The sequence below is a fragment of the Phyllostomus hastatus genome, unplaced genomic scaffold (genome assembly GCF_019186645.2).
Source record: "Phyllostomus hastatus isolate PE091 unplaced genomic scaffold, TTU_PhHast_1.1 phas_scaffold_1066, whole genome shotgun sequence".
Taxonomy (NCBI): Eukaryota; Metazoa; Chordata; class Mammalia; order Chiroptera; family Phyllostomidae; genus Phyllostomus; species Phyllostomus hastatus.
In genome coordinates, this window is record NW_025334004.1 from 10,190,120 (window position 1) to 10,214,158 (window position 24,039).

The window sequence follows — 24,039 nt, forward strand, 5'->3', positions numbered from 1 at the left end:
TGATTTTTTTCCAGTTCTTTATTAAGGAAAGAGCTTTTAAATAAACATAAAGACTCTTCCCTATCCCAGAGCTACAGAATCAAAGCTCTGGGAGTATGTTCCAGTATATGCTTTCAAGCTCATAATAGATTTCTCACATGACAGAAAATACCTCTGCCTAAGAATCAACCAGTCTAGGTGGACCAACTCCTGAATCCCGAAGGACACAACTCCCAGGAGATTTCAGTTCAAATCCCTAACTTTATTTCTATTAAGTTCTGGGTAACAAATTAAAAGAACAGTTGATTTTGATTGCCACTTCATTTTGAGTATGTGTGTGTATGTACGTGTGTATATGTGTATGTGCATGTGTATGTATGTGTGTATAATTTTTTCCATACCATATGTAATGATCCCTGGAATTTAGATGTGGGGGAGGGGAAGTGGCACTGAATTGTTTTCTTTAACTTTGTATCTCCTAGTAATTGTTTTAGCTTTATAGTTCTTTGTCATATGAACTGTTTTGTTCTTTTTGGTTCATTTAATTTTTGGTATGTATATGTACAGTGAGGCAGAATGAGCTATATTTTGTTCATACATCATTGCTATACATTTTTAACACAGTGAACAGATGTAGTTGAAAAAAGTATATGATTTTGTGTTATATTTTTCATCTTTGGTTAGTCTGGATAAAAAAGCAAGATAAATAATAATTTAACTGGTGAAAATTATTATAAAACAACCATTTAAACTCTGAAAGCAGTTACTCATAAAGGCGTATAGTAAATGAAGAATCACTTATTCAAAAAATCTACTAAATCTCAGAACAACAAGAATCTGTGGCATCTGAGTCATGATTCACTCCCACTCACCCCCTGAGCTCAGGTTGAGAGGGAAGCTCTTCTTTGAGCAGGAAGGGCAGACTAGGGGCATGTCTCATACCTTCTAGCTTCTTGTTGGAGATAGTTTTTTCTAGGGATGTAAGGTCAGAAGGCCTTGGGCTCCCTTTTAAGCACTCAGCCTTTACTCAGAGTGAAAGTTTATTCCAGGTTTAGCAGGCTGAGAATACTGGGTCCCAGTTGCCCTGAGCCATGCCTCATTCATGAAGCAAAAGTTCCATAGAGCACAGTTCTCACCCAGATAAGAGAGACACTGTGTCAGCCCCCATATCTTGTACCATGACACAAAAGTTCTTCTCAAGGGAAAGACAGGCCTTAAGAACAGAAAACTCAGTAGCTCTCCCAAGGGAACTGACTTTATTTGGAATAAAGTTGACACAAAGATGTTGAAAATGATGAAAGTCTTTGTGTGAACAATTAAGAGGATGCTACAGCAACAAGTGAAGTAGCAGACAAGTTAGAACTTTAACCGAATCAGGGGGAAAAAGACAACTAGGAAGAGCCCTCCTGGAGTTGGAGCAAGCTTCAAAGACTGCCAACACCCTGTCCCTGCAAAGAGGCCCCACTTTTATTGGATCAGACTGTGGTGCAATTTATGCTCTAGGGTGTGGCAGGAACAGTAGAACAATTATTAGAGGCTAACAGCTGGGTGTGTGATACCACTACAGACAGATCAGCTAGAAGCTTATAAAAGGAAGACCCAAGAAAGAAACTGTCAGAGTCCACCTGAACCCACCTGAACCTCCTTCCTGGAGGACAGAGAGACTGTGCATGCTCAAGACAGCATCCTGTGAGAAATGATGTCAGAGGCGGCACACTACTAGGTAAATAGACTTCAGTGAACTAGAGATAAAGAGGGACATTTTCTAATGATAAAAGGGTCAATTTAATCATGAAGACATAATTAAATCCTCAACAACAGAACCCCAAAATGCATGAAGTAAAATGTGACAGAATTAAAGAAGGAAGTAGATAATTGGACAATAATAGCTGAACACATATAATGGACAGAGCATCTAAGCAAAAGATCAACAAAGATGGAAGACTTGAACAACACTATGCATCAGCTAGATTAACAGACATCTATAGAGCACTTCACTCAGCACGAGCCAGGTTGCTGAATACAGCATTCTTTTAAAAAGCACTAGCAATCAACAATCTGAACATAAAATTAAGAAAACAATTAGTTTACAGTAGCATGAAAAAGAACGAAATACTAGGAATAAATTTAATAGTGTGAGACTTGTATGCTGTAAATTATAAAACATTATTGAAAGAAACTAAAGAAGATCTAAGTAAATGGGAAAGCATCCTATGTTCATGGATTGGAAGACTGAATATTTGAAGATGGCACTACTCCCCAAAATGATCTACAGAATCAGTGCATTCCCACGAAAACTCCCCAGCTGGCCTCTTTGGAGAAATTGACAAGCTTGATCCTAAAATTCAAGGGACCCCAAATAGCCAAAATAGTCTTATAAAAGAACAAATTGGAAGGACTTAAACTTGACAGTTTCAAAAATTACTATAAAACTACAGTGATCAACACGGTGTGTTACTAGCATGAGGTATAGATCAATGGAATAGAGTTGTATGTCCGGAACTAAAATTATGGCCAGTGATTTTGCACAAAGGAAGTTGGGCCACTTTTTAATACCCTATATGAATATTTACTCATGAATCATAGACCTAAAAATAAGTCCTAAAACTAAAACTTAGAAGGAAAGATAGGAATAAATCTTCATAACCTCAGTTTAGCCATTAGTTTTTCAGATACAATACCAAAAGCACAAATGACAAAAGAACATAGATCAATTTTAGTTCATTAAAAATATAGACTTTTATACTACCAACTGTAGCATCAGGGACATGACAGAAAGTTCACAGTTGGGAGAAATATTTTTAAATCATATATCTGATAATAGAGTTATATTCAGAACATGTCAAGAATTCTTACAACTAAACAACAAAAAGGTAAATAGCCCAATTAGAAACTGGGCAAGCATATGAATAGACAGTTCTCTGAAGAAGGTATATTTAAATGACCAATAAACACATGAAGAGATGCTCAACATCATTAGCCATTAGGGGAATGCAAATCTAAACCACGAGATACCTTCTCATGTACTAGGATGGTATGATCAAAAAGATAACAAGTGTTTGTAAGTATATGGAGAAATGAAACTGGTGTTATTGCTGTGGGGAATACACAATTAGAGCAGCTGCTTTGAAAATGGTTTGGCACTTCCTCAAAATGCTAAACATAGTTAACATATGATCCAGAAATTCCACTTCTATGTATATATATCCAAGAGAAATGAAATTATACACCCACAGAAATGAAAATATACATACCCACAAAAACTAACACACAAATATTAAAAGCAGCATTATTCATATGATAGCCAAAAAGCAGGAACAATCCAAGTACTCATCAACTGGTGAATGAATAAAATGTAGTATAGTTTATACAATGGAATATTATTTGGGAGTAAAAAAGGAAGTAAGTACTACATGCCATGACTTGGGTGGCATTTAAAGCATTAATTCTAGGAGAAAGATGTCAGTTACCAAAAAACCAAATACTGTATTATTTTATTCACATGAAATGTCCAGGATAGGCAAGTCTGTAGAGACAAAAAGTAGTATAGTGGTTGTATAAGGCTGGGCAAGCAGGAGAATGGGAAGTGACTGTTTAATGGATTCAGGGTATTAGGGGGCGCGTACAAAAATGTTCTAAGATTAGGTCATGGCAATATTTTCACACCTGAATACACTAAAAAATAGTATTTTATACTTTAAATGGGTGAATCGTATAGTATGTGTATTATATCTCAATAAAACTTTAAAAACAAACAGGTGTGACCATAATTGATATGCACCAAAAGAAATCTGTATATTTCAGAATCCAGATTGATAAAATTGTTAGTTGTTTGATTCAAGAAAGAACATGTACCACCTGCCTTAATGAGTGTTCAGTTAGGTGGTCTGTTGATTTGGATTAGAAAGTAGCTTGAATGCTACATGAAACAGTTCAAATGTAGATATTTTGTTCAAAGTCTGAATTGACTGAATGTGGGGCCAAGTTAATTACAGTTTGTGCCATGTAATGTCTGTTTTTTAAAAATCACTAAACAATGAAATGGCATTAACAGTTGAGGATTTTATTGGATTAATACAGACATACCTCGTTTTATTGCACTTCACTTTATTGTGGTGTATGGATGGTATGTTTTTTACAAATGAAGGCAAGGCCCTCCATCAGCAAAAAGATAATGATGCTTTATTTTGGTGGGGTGGAACCAAACCTGCAATACCACCAAGGTATGTCTGTACTGTTCCTAATACCTTTTTAGATGTTAAAGTCTATATCACAGTGAAATTATTTGTGGTTGATTTTTAGAAGTCACTTCCTTAAGCATTTTTTTTTTTTAGTCCATGAGAGACAATGTTGGGAAATGCAGGTATAATAAAGGTTTTGGTTATATAACACAAAATATTTTGTTTAAAAAGTTTTAAACAATGTGACAAACTTAGCTTACCTTATATAGAAATGTTAAGGGGTCGCTGAGTATGCAAGAGAGTTCTTCATATTAAAGTATTGGTTATATCATTGATGCTAAATGCATCTTTGCAAAATACATATTTTAGTTGTGCTGTTGACATAGTTTGGGTGATGTGGAAATCATAGCAAGCTGGTTGCAGATATCACTGGGTGTATTTAAAATCTTTGAAGAAGTCATTTGTGAATTATAGCATGCCTTCAGTGTCTTGTTTGACATTGTGCCAAGGTATTTTCCCATTTTTTAATTTAGAGCACTTTTAAATTTTTCATTATATGCTTATAACTAAATGCATGTGTTGATATATTGCAATAATTTGAAGTGGATTACATGCACTAGAATTTAAGAACACTTTTAAAATGTACTTTGCTTTTTATAATCTTTTGTTCTATTACAGTGTTTCCTCTTTACTGTTTAGCTATGAGAGTGGAAGTGCAAAGCATTGTTAACCTAGTCCTGTGCTCCTGCAGTCTGAGAGCAGGTTCTTACAGTCTCTGGTAGTCTAGGGCAGTGTTTTGAAACTTTTGACCAGGCCCTACATTTTTATATTGCAAACATATTCAAGCATACATATAGTACTAAAATGTTTCCCTTTAAAACATTTGATGACGAGCCCTGGCTGGCATAGCTCAGTGGATTGAGTGCGGGCTGTGAACCAAAGCATCGCAGGTTCGATTCCCAGTCAGGGTACATGCCTGGGTTGCAGGCCACGGCCCCCAGCAACCACACGTTGATTTTTCTCTCTCTCTCTATCTCCCTCCCTTCCCTCTCTAAAAATAAATAAATAAAATCTTTTTAAAAATTTAATTTAAAAAAAAACAAACATTTGATGGCCTGGTTGGTGTGGCTCAATGGATTGAGCGCAACCTTCGAATCAAAGAGTCACCGGTTCAATTCCCAGTCAGGGCACATGCCTGGGTTGCCAGCTGGGTCCCCAGTAGAGGATGGTGAGAGGCAACCACACATTGGTGTCTCTCTCCCTCCTTAAAAAAAAAAAAATGTGATGCACGCTACTTTTCAATTCTTTTTTTCTAATGCTAGTTTTGACCTATTTCACAAAATTATTAACTTCATAAAATTATGAAGATTTTTTTTTAAAGTTTTTTTAAGTTTTTTTTTATATATATTTTTTATTTACTTATTTTTAGAGAGGGAAGGGAGGGAGATAGAGAGAGAGAGAAACATCAGTGTGCGGTTGCTGGGGGTTATGGCCTTCAACCCAGGAATGTACCCTGGCTGGGAATCGAACCTGGGACACTTTGGTTCCCAGCCCGCACTCAATCCACTGAGCTATGCCAGCCAGGGCTTAAATTATGAAGATTTTTGAAAGCTACAGTTTATAAAATAGTGCTCTAGGAACAAAATTGTGAATTCAAATACATTCTTTTTGAGTTTTCCCTCCTAATGACCTTATAAAAATGTTTGTTTTATGTCTGGAGAATACAGATCTCATACTCTGAGGGCAGATAAGATTTGCAAATGAGACTTGGGGTTTAAGGGTTTTTTTGTTTGTTTTTGTTTCTTTTGCTGAGTTGAATTGTCTGTGAACTGCTGTAGTAAAAGAAGAACCAATGTACTTGAATGATCAAGGAAATTTTCCCTTGAGTAATTATAGTTTAGCTAGAGTTTACCTGTAAATTTTAAATAAAACTCATAATCAAAAAACATGGATAAAACCACCCAAAGTATATTTTTATATTCACTTTGCTTTTATACTTTTGTGGTAATCAATTTTATCCTGATATGAAGTTTTAAGATATTTTAATTATATTAAGCTGATTTGTCTTACTTATTGTTGGTATTTGTCATTTTTGCATCTATGCTTTTAATATTGAATGGAGAAAGATACTTGTGCAAATATTTCACCAAATATTTTTGCAGGGACACTTAGTCGGTCTGGATGAACCAGCTTCGGGAGCTGGGCAGGAAGCTCTGCTTAAACAAGCAAAAATCATTCGATTCGAGAGACAAGCAGAAGAGTTCCTCAATGCAGTCTTTTATAAAAAAGGTTGGTGCCAGTAAAGAATGACATTTAGCATCTGCTTGTCTTGTATTAATCTTAATTTCCATGTCATTTTTAAAAAGATTTACTTTTAAAAATATTTTTCTTTCTTGGTAATGTACTTTATAATTCTCTATGTTTCTTTGGTCAAGTTAAATTTCAAATAGGGTAAGGCAATCCTGCTCCCTTTCTTTCACTCTGAATTGATGGTACCGTGTAAGTTTTAGTTAAATAATTCTTAAAATTATTATGAAAGTCTGAATATTGCAAGGTTTCAGTGATGTATTTTGTTAGTTCGATTTTCTTAAACAGTTACTTTTTATCACTAATAACTCTAAAACTAACTATGAAATTTTAAGTGATTTCTCACTGAAATATGACTTGGAAAAACAATGTAAAGTTATATCTGAAATTAGATTTGCAAGCATTTTCTCTCCTTGACACAGTCTTATTTCACTAAATATTTTCACTTATTAAAATTGGAGAGCCCTGGCTGGTGTAGTTCAGTGAACTGAGGGTGGGCCTGCAAACCAAAGTGTTGCTGGTTCGATTCCCAGTCAGGGTACATGCCGGGGTTGTGGGCCAGGTCCCCACTTGGGGGCATGTGAGAGGCAACCACACATTGATGTTTCTCTCCCTCTCTTTCTTCTTCCCCTCTCTGTAATAAATAAGTAAAATCTTTAAGAAAGCTGAAAAAAAAATTTGGAGAAAAAACCCATTATTATAATATAAAATTTCCCCCTACACATTTGAGGTGGATCTTTTGTATTTTTCAATTTCTCTTTCTCCTTGAAACTTTTGTAGACTTGTTTTACATTTCTCTATCCTAAAAGCATAATTTTTACCAGCCTAGAGACCTTTTGGAAGCTTCCATTTTAGCCAAGAGTCTTTACCTTCAAGATGTCCTTTCTAAATAGATTTTTAGCCCTGGCCAGTGTTGCTCAGTTAGTTGGAGCATCATCCCACTTTAGTTACAGGTTCTATTCCCGTCACAGCACATATGGTGGGTTGCAAATTTGGTCCCTGGTCTGGTCACATACTATCGCCGGTCCAGTGTGTACAGGAGGCAGCCAATGCTTCTCTCTGTTATTCACTTTCCTCTTTCTTCCTCTCTAAAAGCAATGGGGGAAAAAAAGTTCTTGAGTGAGGATAAAAACAATAATAAACATATTTTTAATCTTTAGCAGACTCAGTGATTCTATTTTCTTTAATATCTCTTCAGTGTTCTAGTTTCTACCTCTCATTCCTCTGGAAATTCACTTCTGCCCTCTGAAGTTTGAAAGCTGATGTCTGCCTGATTAAGTGCTGAATCTGATGGGTCGGTTAAAATCGGAGACCAGCTGGGCTTCTGTGTAATGTAATTGATATTTTCCAAAGGGAGTGTATGGTAAAATGTAATATAAAATTAAGGGATGCACAAGGTTATTGTTTTCAGTGGAATTAAAAAGAATTTTCTTCTATCACTAAATTAAATCTTTAGTGCATCCTGTTTTCTCTTTTAATGACATCCTCTTGTACCCTGTGACCTAAAGCTCCCAACTGATACTCCTGCACTTATTGTCTCATGATGATGAGGCATCTAAAGATGATGAGGCTCATCTTATTGTCTCAATAAAGTATCCTGAATTCCAAAGTTATGTTCAGAATAGTAATATTCTTAGTTTTATGAACATTTGATTGTTTTATTAAAGTAATTCAAAACTAAAGTATAAATGACTGATCAATTCTGTCAGTTTATTAATTGAATAAAATCTTTTTAAAGCTTCTTTGCTGTGCACTGAATCATGGGTCTCCTGTCTCAGCAAACATATGATCTGAAAAGAGGAGCTCCTCTCCATAATGTACATGGAGGAACCACTTTTCATCCACTGTTTGCTTAAAGGGAGTTAGCCTACTTTTCCACTAGTCCCATTCCTGTCTCATATAGAGATAACTTACACTGAAGTTTTATAGTTTCATTTAGAAATTAAACTTCTGGGAACATAACAGAAATTGTTACTTTGACATCAGTCTTAGAATAAGCTTCAAGAAATGAGAATTCCTTAAATTTGTATGTCAAGTTGTGTATTTGTATACTGGTATCTGATGCTCAGAAAAAGAACTATTGCTTTGCAATTGGAATTCTCTCTGCCTTGCTTTATGTATTAATATTGTTACTTAGATGTTTTATGTATATATAAATATATCAAACTATTCAAACTCTTGATAAATATATCAAGAGTAATTATCAGCATAACTACTCTTGAGATTAATGCTTAAAATGTTTATTATCTATAGATATGACAGGCAATTTATAGTCAGAAGAGAATATTTTGTTTTGAAAAAAAATTCAGATACTTGGATTTAGTCCTTTGTTTCCAAGTATTGCAAATTCTATGTTATAAATAACTGAGTATGAAAAGGTTATATGTCACTAGATAGAAACATTAGTGCAATAAAAGTCGGCTTTTGTGGTCTGGATTTTATTTAAGGACAGTATACCTTCTACCACTACTATGATCACATTTCTCTTCAGCTTGTTTTGTCACTTGTGTTAAGGAAATTTGACACTTTTCTAAAAGTTAGAGGTCCATTTTTAAAACATATAGGTGGGTGTAGGGCAGCTTTTACATGTTTTTCTGTAGTTTAATTTTGATTTGACTTTTTATTTTACTCAATTGTGAATGTTCCCCAAGGCATGGCTCTGTTTATAGATACAGTGTTTTAAGTAAGTGAAGAAATGAAAGTTGTTCAAGATACTTCTTTTTAATTGATATAAGAGAGAAAGATTTGTTGTTCCTCTTATTTATGCATTCATTGGTTGATTATTGTGCCCTGACTGGGGACCGAACCCGCAAACTTGGCATATTGGGATGACACTTTAATCAACTGAGCTACTAGGCGAGAGCAAGAAGCTTTCAAAAGACATAGAAAAAATGGCAGAAATGTCATCAATTAATAAACATGAATTGTGTTTCATAATTGTTATTCATTTAACAAAAGGCAAAATATTCTCTAGCCATTTAAAGCTCAAAGGTAACAATTTGTGGTATTTATCCAAAATCTTTGACTTTTATGAATCTCTAGTTATATTTATTAATCTAGTTAAACACAGAGACATCTCATAAATTACCTCATTTTGTTTCCTATTTGGAAATTTCTTTATATATTACATATTCTTCAACTTTTGTGGGGCTATGCTAATAGATTAAAACTTGAAATTATATATAGTCTTTCATTTGGAGGGTTGTATGCTACTTTTAAAAAATGGATCTTAAGTAGAAAGTTAAATGAATATAAATAAAAAAATTCATTCAGTAGAAAGATTTAAAAAGCAATGTATGGCTAAAATGTTTATTAAAACATTTAAGGAACCATTGTTAGTGACTATATTAACTTCTGAATCTTAACCAATTGAGTACCTGTATTTCTATACCCTCTAACATACTCACAGTCTCTATGTATAGAGAGGAAAATTAGGGTGGAAATTACATCTTCCTAGTAGAACAGAAATGTTATTATGGTAGAACAAACCTTGTTAAACTGCAGAGAATTAAATAAATATCCTGACTTTATAATCATCTTCTGGTATAATTAAATATTGTCCCTCAGAAAAAAATTGTCTGTTTTTAGGAGTCCAGTAAGGTTTTGAGGTATGATGTGTGTATATGTTTTTTTGTGAAGATACTAGATTTTAGTAGTGAGCTTTTTTCTAAATTTATAAATCAACCCAAGTTCCTCACAGCTCCACCTTCTATAGTTAATATTTAAAAGACCAAAGAAACTTAGATTTTCTGAAATCTTCTAAGCCTCACAAGTGTGGTGGGGGAAGTAAAGATCACCAGTGGGACATGAAGATCAGGGGGCCTTTTAATCAAGGTTCTGCCACTAACCATCTATACAAATTTGGAGAGGCCACTTACTTTTTAGAGCACATTTCCTTCATTTGTTAAAACTATTTGATGGTAATTGATTTGATTGTTCCATTCACTTCTTAACTGATATAAATGCATACTTTACAGCAAGCAAGATTAGGTGCTAAATCTACAGTGGTACACAAACACAATCTCTGGGGAAGCTCAGATTCCCCTGATAATATGATAAGGTTAAGGATGTGATGTAATATATTCACATAAAACATTTTTTGTCTTGCACCCAGTTTGACCTTCAGGGTCTTTTCCAGTGCTGAAAATTCTGAGTTAATTTTTATTTTAAGATTAGCGTTAATTACAAATTGGTAACTTAGATGTTTATTACTTCTCTAGCTATTGTTTTTAGTGGTTGGCAGAGTGTATTTAAAGAATTCATGGAAAATAGAGAGTCTTAGGCTTTTGAGGTTTGGCATTTAAAATTCTAGCTCAAGGATTCTAAAATTATGGTCCTTCCACCAGGAGTATCAAGAAACATGTAAGGAATACCTTGACCTCACCCTAGAACTGCTGAATCAGGACCTGGCAGTTTGTTTCTATAATCCCTCAGAGTGATTCTGATGAACACTAAAGTGTGAGAATTATTGCCCTAGTCTACCATGGATCTTAATATTAAGTATCTCCTTTTACAATCTTGGTAAACCTTCAGTTTTAACAGAAAGTAAAACAAGCCCTCATGAACTGAGTACTCCATTCCTGAGCAATTTAGGAAGAAATTGCTGGGGAAAAAATTAGGGAACAACTGTAGGTAGTGAAAAAGGGAGTAATTATTTCATAAAAGAAGTGTTTGAGGATTTCTGTATCAGGTAAGTGATTCTTGTCCAAAAAATAAGCTATTTGTTTTTCCTTTATTTGACTTCATAATCATGGGAGAATGCTTAGAACTAATTTTATGAAAATTTTATTTTTTTAAATCTACAGCACATAAGCTTAGACATGAAAAATATAACTGAGGAAATGCTATTTTAGGATATTGCATTTTAAGAAAAAAAACTTTTATGTTTGCTTGAAAGCTATCTTTTTAGTACATTGTCCCACTTTAAAAGTAAATAAATCTTTGTTTACAGACAGTCCCTGGGTCTCCGACCCCAATATTCCCCTAGTGGCCCGTGAGATCATGCAGCGAATGATCCAACAATTTGCTGCTGAATATACCTCAAAAAATAGCTCTACTCAGGACCCCAGCCAGCCCAATAGCACAAAGAACCAAAGCCTGCCGAAAGCATCTCCAGTCACCACCTCTCCCACGGCTGCAACTACTCAGAACCCTGTGCTCAGCAAACTTCTCATGGCTGACCAAGACTCACCTCTGGACCTTACTGTCAGAAAGTCTCAGTCAGAACCTAGCGAACAAGGTATGGTTTGACGTCAAGGTCTCTGTCCAATCAGAAAACTTTAATTTGGGGAGAGAAAAATTATTGGCAAGTAGGGCACCGGTAGAAATAAAAGGATAAAAACTAATGTGACTCTTAAATTATTGCTGACTATACAGTGATAGAGAAGTTCAGATAAAGTTGCTACCTTGCCCATCAGTAGTCGATAGTTATGATTTATATACTACCCAGGAAAGGTGGTTACAGTTGTTACTGATCTTTAAGTCATGTGATATTTATATAAGCATTTTATACTTTCCAAAACATTGTCATATCTTTTGTTTTTAAAAATCCCTATGAAAAGTTGTGTTTTTTTCCTTATCCATTAATGCTTTAGGATTAGCGCCTGAGAAACAAACATGTCTTATTAGGAAGAAAGACAATTATACTCTGCAAATGAGATGATAAAGCAAAAATATGTATTTGCAGTTTTAAAAGAGAAACTCAGAGTTAGAAATAATGAGAAGACAGTAGACACACTTTAGATTGTTAGATATATACAATACTTTATAGATACACAAAAGCATGCATTCATACATGCACTGTATTATGAGCTAACCCACAAGTATTTCCAAATAATTTGTTAGTGAGGATCCTAATTAAGTAGGTTAAGAGGTTATCAGTTTTGCATAGCAAATATTTCTTGAGTCTTTGAAAAGTTTACTTGCTTAAATAGATGAAGTGTTTCTATTGCTTTGTGACCTCATTTTACCTTTAATTTCACAAAGATGAAGTGAGCATTTCAACTCTGCCTTTAAACAACTAAAAATTTTAAATTGGTGATGCCTGTACTAATGAGATTTTGTCATAAAAATCTCATAAGAGTATGCAGAAAGGTTATGAGATGCCTGAATTTATTAGTGAGAAATACATGTTTATTTTTGTAAGTAATTTGTGAACAGTTTGCACTTAAAGGATTGACTTTAATTAGTTTTCCTTTGCTTTTTTTCTGTTTCCATGTAGTGAATAATAATCAGAATCTCTAAGTTTTAAGATTTCCTAGCACAAGACCTCCTAGTTGTTCTAGCTCCACATTGGTCAGTCTACTTTTGGTTACCGTCTTTGCAAAGTTGTTCTTTTTCTGTTTTATTAAGGATTGTTTTCTTTACCAAATTGGTGGTTTTCATTAAAATCTCTTTGCTCAAAATATTACACTAAAAGCTTCAGGTTCATAGTAGGAGAATGACAGATTGTATTTAAAGTATTAATAATGGAGATTAACATACAAAAGTACCACTTAGTCTAACTTAACTTCTTAGAATTAGTGTTATGCTTAAGAGGTGTGTTGTTTTGACAGCATGCACTTAGGAAGAGAAATTTGAACTAGATGGTAGGATTATGGTATGCAGCCTTCAAATAAAAAAAATTTAATTATATTTTCTAAATGAATTTTAGTGTTTTCAACTTATTACAATATTTTTAGTGGTAGATTAAAATATGTTGCCTATTTGATTAGACAGACTTAAGGGTCTTTAAATAATAATATCATTGGTTGGAAATACTTTATTAGTGTATTTGCTTGTTAGATAGCTAACAAGCAATTATATATTTAGAAATATTGGTGACACTCAAGGGACACTTATTCTGTATGAGTGTGGGCTTTTTTAGTTTATAAACTCAATCACTTACTTATTTCTAACAGCCTGAAATAGGGAGATACAGTGTCTTCAAATACAAGTCCTAAGTGGGCTGAATACGAGTATTGGGACAGTTTTTAACATAACTAGATAGCGCAGCCTCTCTGCTGGTCAACTGAAAATCATTGGTACATTGAATATTACCTTGCTCTGTTAGTTTGGGATGGAATGACAGTTTTAAGAGGTGTCCAGACTATGAGTTTCTTTTCTGTACATGTCTGTGAGGGGAAAAATCTAAAAACACAGTTGTCTAATTTTATGTTCTAGTAACATGAATTTGGGGTTTGGTCTAGCTTCTAAGACATTAAACCTCTAGGGGCCAATCATTACCAAGACTGATATTATTCTTTCTTTTCTTAAACTTTGCCCATCAATTGATAATAGCTTACTAACAACAACAACAAAAAAAAAAACACAAAACTGCTTTTATAAATGTCAGCAAGTAAATTTTGAATCTCTGCAGATTTTCCCCAAAAGATTGACAAAAAATAGACAGTTTTTTACAGATGTGTCCAAAGAGTAATTAAGATACATGCATGTTATAAACAGTTGACAACTGATTCATCCTACAGACTTTTCTTGTATAGTGTTTATGTGTAATTTAACCATATAAACTTGTATATTTTATGATAATGTTTGTATCACTTAAAATTCCCTAAATCCAATTAGTGCTTGGATAATAAGGTAAATTTAGAAAATGAATTCTAATAGTTTTGTTGCTGAACCTCACTCATACCATGTAAACTGCTGTTTCTAATATCTCACTGTATCTTAACAGTTACAGCAATATGCTTTACCTTTTGCCCTATTAATAAAATATTTAACCCTTGGAGATATTAGATATAACAAGCTTTGCTAAATTTATTTTGCTTCAGGAAGAAAAATATCCTGATTCTATTAATGAATTGATTTCATAACTCGAATATATGATTATTGTATCTGTTTAGTTGACTTGGCTTACTGCTTTGTCATTTTTAGCCAATTCAGATGACATTTCCTCCTCGTTTTTAATATCCTCAGGTGTTTCTTTGTGTCTCTGCAGACGGTGTACTTGATCTGTCCACTAAGAAAAGTCCATGTGCTGGCAGCACTTCCCTGAGCCATTCTCCAGGCTGCTCCAGTGCTCAAGGGAACGGGTAAGGGAAAATACTTGTAGCCTTCCACAGTTTTATAGGGGACAGATTATCGAAGATTGATGCTAATTTCTTTTGTATGTTTTAGAAATTAATCCTTGAGGGTAATACCCTTCTAGGTATACCTTTAATAAAATTACTTTGAGTCCATCAATCAAGTAAAAGCACAGTCTCTGAAATCTGAAGTTGACTCGTATAGATCAATTATGTCAGTTTAGTACAAATAGTAAATAACCAGGCATATGACAAGAATGTCTTTGGACTTTTTGTTATTGAGTATTTGGGAGTGTGAACCCTAACTTAAATAATTCCAGGGTTCAGCTGTACAGGCAATATTGTGTGCTGAAGTTATCAAATAAAAATTGGGCTCCAGTATTTAACTTGATATATCTAATGTGGTGTGGGGGTGTGTGTTGGCTGTTCATTTTTTTCTTGTTGGTTTTGTTTTGTTTGTTGATTTGAACTGCAAATTTAACTCTGTGTGGCAGTTCAGAAAATCTAATTGTATTTTTGCTTTTTAAGTAGATAAGACTGGTTGTAAATGTTGACAAATAACTCTTATGCTACCAAGACATTACATGCACAGTTTTAATAATTATTTAGCAGATGAAAGTGAATTTTCTGGCCATCTAATTTTACAGTGTAAGAATTATCTAATTCTCCCTCTATGTGTACATGTTAACCATCTAGAGAAAAGTATTAATAAAGTTATTTAGATGCCGTATTAGGAAGGCATTTCCATAAAACTGTGTTGTGACCAAAAATCAACTTCATCTAGATAATGAAAAATAACTTCAGTAAGTTAAATTAGTTAATATTTAGGTTTATTTAACTTTTAGATATCAACATGGGGAGTTGTTTAAATGGTAAAGGAATAAGTATATATACTAAGTGGACTGTTACATTTAATTACCTTTACCTTCAGATTGAAGGATTTCTTTACTGCTAAAATGCGCCCTTTATTTTCTCTGAAATTCTATTTTCCTTTTTCTCTCCTTTATTCAGTCTAAAAATAACATTAATTTAGTTCATTTTGCATAGTTTAATCTTTTTTCCTTAAGCCCTTCTCTTCACTGTAGTTTGTACTAAATGGAAGTTATCATGGTCCCAAATCCTTGGGTTCCATTTATATATCAAAAAACTTGAGTTGTGTAATTAAGGACACATGTAGGAGAAGACTAAGCGTGGTTTGCATAAATGAATCCCTTGCTTAAGATTCAGGTCACACTTGGCCACCAGGTTCATGTATTATCATATGGTGAAGTTGCTCTGTTTATCCCTCTGAATGGAAAGTTTTTTCCCTACATGATATTGTTGTCTGGAAGATAGAAGCATGGACAGTACTGCCCAGCTTTTAGTTGAATATTCATTGTTATGCTCATGTTATTTAGTGATAACATCACAGAATCCCTCTAGACTTTCGGAATATATAGCTGGTTTATCATTATGTCTGCAGAGTTCCTCTTTTGTACTCACTTAATGCAATTCTCCCTGGGCATGCTTTACCAGTTGCCAGTTTTATCATTGATAATCTTTATTGTGAAAATGAAAAACCTATGAATTTGTGTAAGGAGCTGACTTTTAAACGTTATTCAAAAGCTGTTCACTTAAAATTTCAAAATTGATGTTTGGTATTTTAAGTTTTTTTATAAGGAAAACTACAAAATTGTTTATAGACCTGTGACAATAATTACTTTGACTAGAACTTAAGGAACAAAGTTTTGGGGCAAATAAAATACAGTTTCCTTAAAGTTTGGATTATTTTAAATGGAGAATCAGTGGTACTCATGTATCTGGCACTAATAGTGTTTTTAAATGAAGAAGTGTGGTAAGTTATATGCGATGGGTATTTTGATTTGTTTTGATTTGGGGTTTTTTTCCCTCTTGGGGCTGGTAGCCATATTTTTTGCCCAAGCAAAATAAGAAGTGTTATGTGGAGTTGTTTGATTTTTGGTAATGAACATCAACTTGTTTGTGGGATAAATGAGCACTTATCTGTGGACTCCACCAGTGTAAATGGTTCCAGTTTTAGGGCTGGTTGTCATGAATGTTGGACATGTTGCATTAAAATAAGTAATTTGGCTTACTCTTTTATTACTGTACTTGTTTAGTGGTAACGTCACATTGGTATCACAATTCTGTGTAGAGTTATGGAGACTTGATGATTACTTTGTAATTAATAATTAAGGTGCTATTTTCAGACAGTTGCGCGAAACTTTTTCTCCGAAAATTTGTGAACCCAACCAGAGACCAGCTGACAGGTTTAATTTTTCTTTGCCCAAAAAGCTCCTGGGTTTTTTTTTCTTTTTTCCTTTTTCTTTTTTTGTGAACACGTTTTAAAACTAACTGCCGAGACCATTTGTTTTTTAATTTTAGAGAAAAATAAATAAATAACACAAAGTGATGTTACCCAAGCAAGGCCTTCTAATAAAGGAGTGGTCCCCTCACCCACCCCTCCCTACCTGTGCAAGTCCTGCTCACATCAGTTTCCTTCCATCCAATTAGGCGACCTGGGAGACCCAGCCAGTACCGCCCAGACGGACTTCGGAGTGGTGATGGGGTACCTCCAAGAAGCTTACAGGATGGAACCAGGGAAGGTTTTGGACACTCCACATCACTCAAAGTTCCATTGGCTCGATCCCTGCAGATTAGTGAAGAACTACTGAGCAGAAACCAATTGTCCACAGCTGCCAGCCTTGGGCCATCTGGATTACAGAATCATGGACAGCACTTAATATTATCCAGGGAAGCCTCTTGGGCAAAACCACATTATGAGTTCAACCTCAGTCGTATGAAGTTCAGGGGAAATGGTGCACTCAGCAACATCAGTGACCTTCCTTTTCTTGCAGAAAACTCTGCCTTTCCAAAAATGGCACTTCAAGCAAAACAAGATGGAAAAAAGGATGTGAGCCATTCATCTCCTGTAGATTTAAAGATACCACAAGTTCGAGGAATGGATCTTTCTTGGGAATCTCGCACTGGTGATCAGTACAGCTATAGCTCTTTGGTAATGGGTTCACAAACGGAGAGCGCGCTTAGTAAAAAACTGAGGGCTATTCTTCCAAAACAAAATAGAAAAAGCATGTTAGATGCTGGACCCGATTCTTGGGGCTCAGATGCTGAGCAGTCTACCTCTGGACAGCCATATCCCACATCGGATCAAGAAGGAGACCCTGGCTCCAAGCAGCCTCGGAAGAAAAGAGGGCGATACAGACAGTACAACAGTGAGATACTGGAGGAAGCAATCTCAGTGGTTATGAGTGGAAAAATGAGTGTTTCCAAAGCTCAGAGTATTTATGGGATTCCCCACAGTACACTGGAGTACAAAGTAAAGGAGAGGCTGGGCACTTTGAAAAACCCTCCAAAGAAAAAGATGAAATTAATGAGGTCGGAGGGGCCAGATGTTTCTGTAAAGATTGAATTAGATCCCCAGGGAGAGGCAGCACAAAGTGCAAATGAATCAAAAAACGAGTAGGAATACTGTAGAGTGCCAATTACTGTACAAACTGGGTGAGCACTACTGCTATCACTGCTTGCACCTAACTTCATTTACTGTGACACTTGTTTCTTTGCAGATTTTGCATTGACTTGTGTGTACAGAGCTGAAAGGTGCATTCTGAATGTTGCGTATTTAAAATTTTTCATGTGCAGTATGGCTCGGGATATTGTTTGGCCTTTTGCATGTTTCTCTACAAGAGAATTGAGTTACCTCACAGAGAACAGATACATGGAAGTGGACTCCTTGCCTGTAGAGCCTGCATGCTTTTCTTTATTTTTTTAAGTTATATTTGCCTTTATTTTAAAAAGAAAAAGAAAAAAGCCCCCTTTTAGAAACCACCTCTGCATTCTGGGAGCTTTATCACTGCAAATTGGAAAGCCATCTTACAAAATTATTCACATTTTTTTCTTCTATGATTCAGCTAATTGAAGGATTAACCTAAGGAAAAATCTCTTAGGAACAATGAATCTTTGAATTTAAGAAATGTGTTTATTCGATGATAAATAATTATTTGGATCAATTTACATTTTATGATTTTTTTCTCATTGTTAAATTTACTTACAAATTAGCAATCTATTTAGTGCTCACCCAGGGGGGAAGGAGGTGGAAAATGTGCACACACTACCTTCAGAAATGCTTCGGTTAATTACTTTGTAACACTACCTTTGCTGTGATTTCATTTGGGATTTTCTAAGGGTAGAATTTGGTCTCACCAACAAGTGAGGATATAGCCTTATCTCATGGAGGACGAGCTCCGTTCTTACTCAGGAGCAGTCAGGGTACATTACATAAAACAATAGAGGATGCCTCATTTTAGCAAAATCGGTTTCTTTGTATTCTTAAATCCTTGTACGGATTTGATCATGTGCTAACTAACGACTGGATGTCGTTGCAGCAACTAGTTTAAAATATTCAAGATCTGTTTATTGGGGAATGGGAGAAATAGGAAAAGAAATGTGTATAATGAATTATAATATTGTAAACGTGGTATCTAGATTTTACAGCCTCAATAGTCTGCCCAAATATCCACATGAATGAAGAACCCATTTCCTTCATTCACCACAAGGTTTGTGGTGAGAGAGAAAAAACACAACTCCAAGGTGACCTAATATGATTTAGGTTGCATTTCAATTTTAATCATAATTTAATAAAAAAATCTCATTAGTTTCTTTTTTAACTAATCCAGATACTAGTACAAGGGACGGGGGGTGTATTCTTCTTTAGTTTTTATTTAATTCGTTGCTCTAAATCTTCTTTTTCTTTCTCTCTCTCTTTTTTTTTAGCATCCTACATAACACCTCCTTCATAACTTTTTGCTTGTTTTCATGGTTGTTTAGCACACAGTTCAGGACCTTTCAGATGATGTTTGTACAAGCACTCCTGGAAGAACAGCTAAGCCTTGTTTGAGATGGGCTTTAAAATCACACTAAGTTGGGAACCTTTGTTTTCTACAGTTTTTTTGTAAGAATAATTGATAAAGCCCATGAAATTTAATTTTTGACCAAATTAAATTTACTGTTTGTGCAAAACAAAATCATACCACATCCACCCTGTATTCTAATCTGCTGAGAAAGGTGGTCAGGCCCTTCTAAATGCTTAACCAAAAATTTTAAAAAGTCACTGAAGCTTTTGTAACAAATGAAGTCAAACTTGGAGCATTAAAATTGAGGCTGAAGATTTCAGGTGGATAATAACAGTTTGAGGAGAAGTAGGTCCAGATATTCCCAAGGCATAAATTCTTGCCTGGAAACACCAGAGCAGTTAACTAGGTTAAGGATAGTTTTCCCTCAGCAACCTATGTGTTCAAAGGTTAGGCACACCATTGCTGTTACTAAAATACGTGCACTGCTCATTATTGACATAGCCTGGGCTTGGGTTCCTCTTTAGGGTTTGGTTATTTTATATAGCAGTTTTTAATCAGTGGATGACTAAGCCTGTTTCCTCTTAGCTTTCTAGTGTTCTCAACAGAAAAAGCAGTTTGGGGTCAGAGCAGTATGTGACTCTGCAGCATTTTCTAGCCTAGCTGGAAATTGCAATTAAAATACTCTGAAATGTATGGTTTTCATCTGCAGTTGGAGGAAGTTGTTGAAAGTTTGCTAAAAGCAAAGGGCTAAGCTTATGAAGGAATGCCTCCTTTGTTCCACACTCAATAATTTGTCGTGCACAATTAATTGTAGCCGTGTGCCTTTTTGCGTGATGTTTGGGGTATTCAGTAACCCAAAATTGCTACAGAAAGGTACTTTGAGCAGTTAATTTGTGCTTGCTTTTATCCCCTCTCAGAAAGGCATCATAAAAGGCCCATTTAAAAATTTGGCCCTAAAAGTTCAACTTTTGTAGAGTTTTACTGTTCAGAGAGGTTTAATCCTATGTGGTAGTCTATAAAGTGATGTATGAGTTGAGTTATGTAAACTTTGTCATTGTAGTGTACATGGAGTGATCATTTTACTAACATAAATATTTTCTATGTGTGTTTCAGTGGATGACAATCGAGCAGCAGAAGAATGGTGTGCCTACCCTTTAATGCTGCAGTTTAAATAAGAGAACTTGTATTATGTCATTTCAGATTGTAGGCTGAGAGTTGTAAATAGTGAAAACTTGAGTACTTCTATTATTTGTTTTGGTTAGAAAGTGAATTTTAAAAACAAACCAAACTCTAAACTTTCTCAGATTAAAAGTCCTGAGACCTGAAGATTGTAATATTCATGTCTGTGAAGCTTTTAAACATTACACTTGAGATCAGTCATGACTTGATATTCAGGTAAATTTTCTTTTCCAAGAAGCTTTTGAATAAGCATATTTCCTCCAAAGGTCGGTCGGTCTCTCTCTGTTTTTCTTTTTTGTAGATTGTTTTTAAGCACTAATTGCATTACGTTTGTAACTGCAATATAAAATAGCCATTATTGTTTTGTGAAGCATGGGTGAAATTAGATAGTGGTCCCTTTTAAATTTCATGAGCCTCTCAAAAAAAATCTTTTAAAAAAATACGGAAAGCTGCTGAATATTTCAAAAGATATATATTTTACCTTATTGTAGGTTTTGTAAAGTTAGTTTGTAATATTCAGGTGCACTTTTAATGTTAAATTTTGTGTTCAGAGTTCCATTATACCATGTATTTCCTGGAGGTGGCTCATCACATGGCTGGCTGTCAAGTCTTGGTGCCGCAGTGATCCCTTAATATTTTATTTCTCTCTTAATTTGCCACTGTTAGGTATTGGCACTTTCGATGTAGATATTCTAGTTTGGGGATGTCCTCATAAATGTGTAATAGATTGGTCTATTCGCATGCTTAATTTCTGCCAATCAGAGTTTTGCATGGCCCAAAAAACAGTTGACCATTTTTATGGTATGGGAAAGTATAGTTCACAGTTGTCTTTGTCACAAAAGCCTTGTCTCCTTGCATTTTCCAGTAGGCAGATGATGACATTACTCAAACTTACGACATTATTCAAACTGATGTTAGGAGATAATGTATTTAAGATCAGTTCTTGCATTTTTTTATGAGAGAGCATTATTATTACAGAGTAGATAAGCTATCACACTATAAAATTAAAAACACTAATTCTGTGGAAGGATATCTAGTTGGTATTTTTATCGTTATGTTCTCATTTCTGAGACATAATCATCAAACTTGACTATAATATTATAGTACTTTGTTCAGTAGGCTTACAAGTGACTGAACTATGTTTGTGATGAGCTATACACTTATTTCTGTTCCCCAAATACCATGAAGGACAAGGTCTCTTTTTCCAGAAGAATAATTTATATTTGTGTATAGTACTTTTTAATATTAAGTTTGTTGTTAACTCTGAAGTTTAGATGTTGCTTGATAAACCTTTACTGCAGCAGATCATGAATATGAGTAAGGCTTTGTGTGATAATAGGGTCCTTCTGTGAAGTTAATTACTGTTCAGTGCTGGTGAGCAAGCTTAACCAGTGTGAAGTGTGTGTTAGCTTTATTTGGTACACTTTTACTTTACAATATTGAAGTGCTTTTAGAACTCTGGTTATCTTATATAAACCATTACCTCAACCAATTGGCATTTTCATTCTCCAACGTTTTACCTGAGCTATAAGATGAGCTATATGGGATCAGATAGTAAAACAATAGGCACAACGAGAAGTTTAGTTCCCAATTTTCTGGAGAGAACTCTAAATTAGACTAAAAATGACTACCTGCAAAGGCCCATGTCATACATAACTACCTTCTCTCATTAGGCAGTACATAGCAACCCTGGAGCTGCTAGTGAACTGTGTTCTCCCCCTGCCCCGAGTAAGCACATGGTGCAAGGCCTGGTTCTAAGCCTTTGTGATTCTCTTACATTTCATCAACCCATAATAGTGAGGCTTGGATTCAGTTAGTAATTCTTATAAAACAAATTAATGTCAGAATCTGAAATTACTTTTAGTTGTAACACATGTGTGTGACAGTTCATTATTTTCTGTAATAGGTATTATCCCTGTAGATTTAATTTTGAAACCATATTCTTGCTTTTGTAATTATTCTTTAACTAAATTCCAGAGGTGGTTATCATATGAACAACCCTTTTCTATACCTTCAGGTTGCTGTCATTGGTCATGAAATATGACAATAGACTGAACTGCTCCACTTAATCTTTTGTAGGAGACATTGAAAATTATAGGTAAAATTTTGACCTTCATGAAGATATCAAAGATTGTTTTCCTTGTTACTATTTCATTATAATTAGGTCTTCATTAATGCTACAGTCAGGCCAGTGTTACTAAAAATCTAATGGCTTCAGCCAAACAGCATATTTAGTAAACTGTTAAGATACGAGATTCTGTATAAGAGATTTTTTTAAAAATATTGTATGAACGTTGAGACACTACTGAAAAGGAAAGAAATTATAATTGTGGTACAAGGAATACAGACTTCCAGTCATCTTAGTGCATTCTCTCCCTCCCTCCCTTTCTCTCTCTCTCCCTCTCTCTTTTGGATTCATTCTGTCCTTGAGACTTGAGTAGGACTTGTGAACATGGTGACTGAAGGGAAAATAGAGAAAATTCTTTGCATATCCTTTTGCTCTTATTCCCACATAAATTCTCAGTTGCAGTTGCCTTTTAAAGTAGCAGACACTAGCCCTGTAGCTGTGTGCCCTCAGTGTTATGAAGGAGATTGGGGGAAAGGGGTGGAAAGAAAGTAGGATGGGAAAGTGTGGAAACTTGGGAAAAGGCTAACTTGAGATTTTGTCCTATCATACTAATAATGAGTGGCAGGATAGATAATGTGGTAAAGTTGGGCCATCTTCATTTGACAGAAAAATCTCTTTAGATTATTTGAAAATGAGAATCAGGCTATTGTTGATTTGACAAAGAAAATAAGTTAATTCTGCAACTATTTGGGGGATAATTTTAAGGTTTCCAGTTCATTTAGATCTGTATCAATAAAATCTGAAAAGCAAGCACTTTTAGTTAATCATAGATTTATTGGATATAGCAAATATAATTATAATATTTAATCTTTATTTGAATATGGAAATGAACTCTTTACCCAGTCTTGAACTGTTATTGAACAGGCTCAAGATGATCTTTTCAACACTGGAAATGACCCTACACACATACCAAAAAAATCTAGAGCAGTAAAACATATTTGAAGATCCATACATACCTCTTAGACTTTAGACTTGTCTTGGGAAAGAATTTATGAACCTATAACCAGTATTAGTACAGTCTTGGGTTCCTTGTTCTGCATAATTGCACCCTTTCTCAGGTATGTCCTGAAAACATAAATTTTAAAATAATCTCTTTAGAGATTAGATTCTCAGTGGATAGTGTGTAAGGGGACTGGGGGAGGGGGGTTGGGAGGGGGTTTGACACAGGACACTGACACAGTAGAGCAGGGATTTTTACAGTAACATTCAATAGCCAAAATAGAATTTCAGCCTGGGATATTTTTACCCCCTCTGAATGAGAGAAACATCATCTGTTAACATCTATGACTTGGTAAATAACCGGTGCTACACTCCTAAACTTTTCTTTCATCCAGGTGACATTTTTCCCCCTGGTGGAAGGGTATATAGTAAACTTT

The 24,039-nt window shown here is 34.8% G+C and overlaps 1 protein-coding gene across 13 annotated transcripts in view; it reads left to right on the top strand.

The window, feature by feature from the left end:
- Positions 1 to 24,039, top strand: part of LCOR (ligand dependent nuclear receptor corepressor) — a 134,259-nt gene that overhangs the window by 80,710 nt on the left and 29,510 nt on the right. For 12 of the 13 annotated variants that reach the window (XM_045853861.1, XM_045853863.1, XM_045853858.1 and 9 more), the window contains 3 exons: positions 6,323 to 6,449; positions 11,419 to 11,706; positions 14,404 to 14,497. In XM_045853861.1, the coding sequence (XP_045709817.1) occupies positions 11,469 to 11,706; positions 14,404 to 14,497 (332 nt within the window). In that variant the 5' untranslated portion in view covers positions 6,323 to 6,449; positions 11,419 to 11,468. Of the gene's footprint in view, positions 1 to 6,322; positions 6,450 to 11,418; positions 11,707 to 14,403; positions 14,498 to 16,999; positions 23,790 to 24,039 lie in introns of those variants that run through there. The other variant, XM_045853872.1, reaches the window with a different exon arrangement.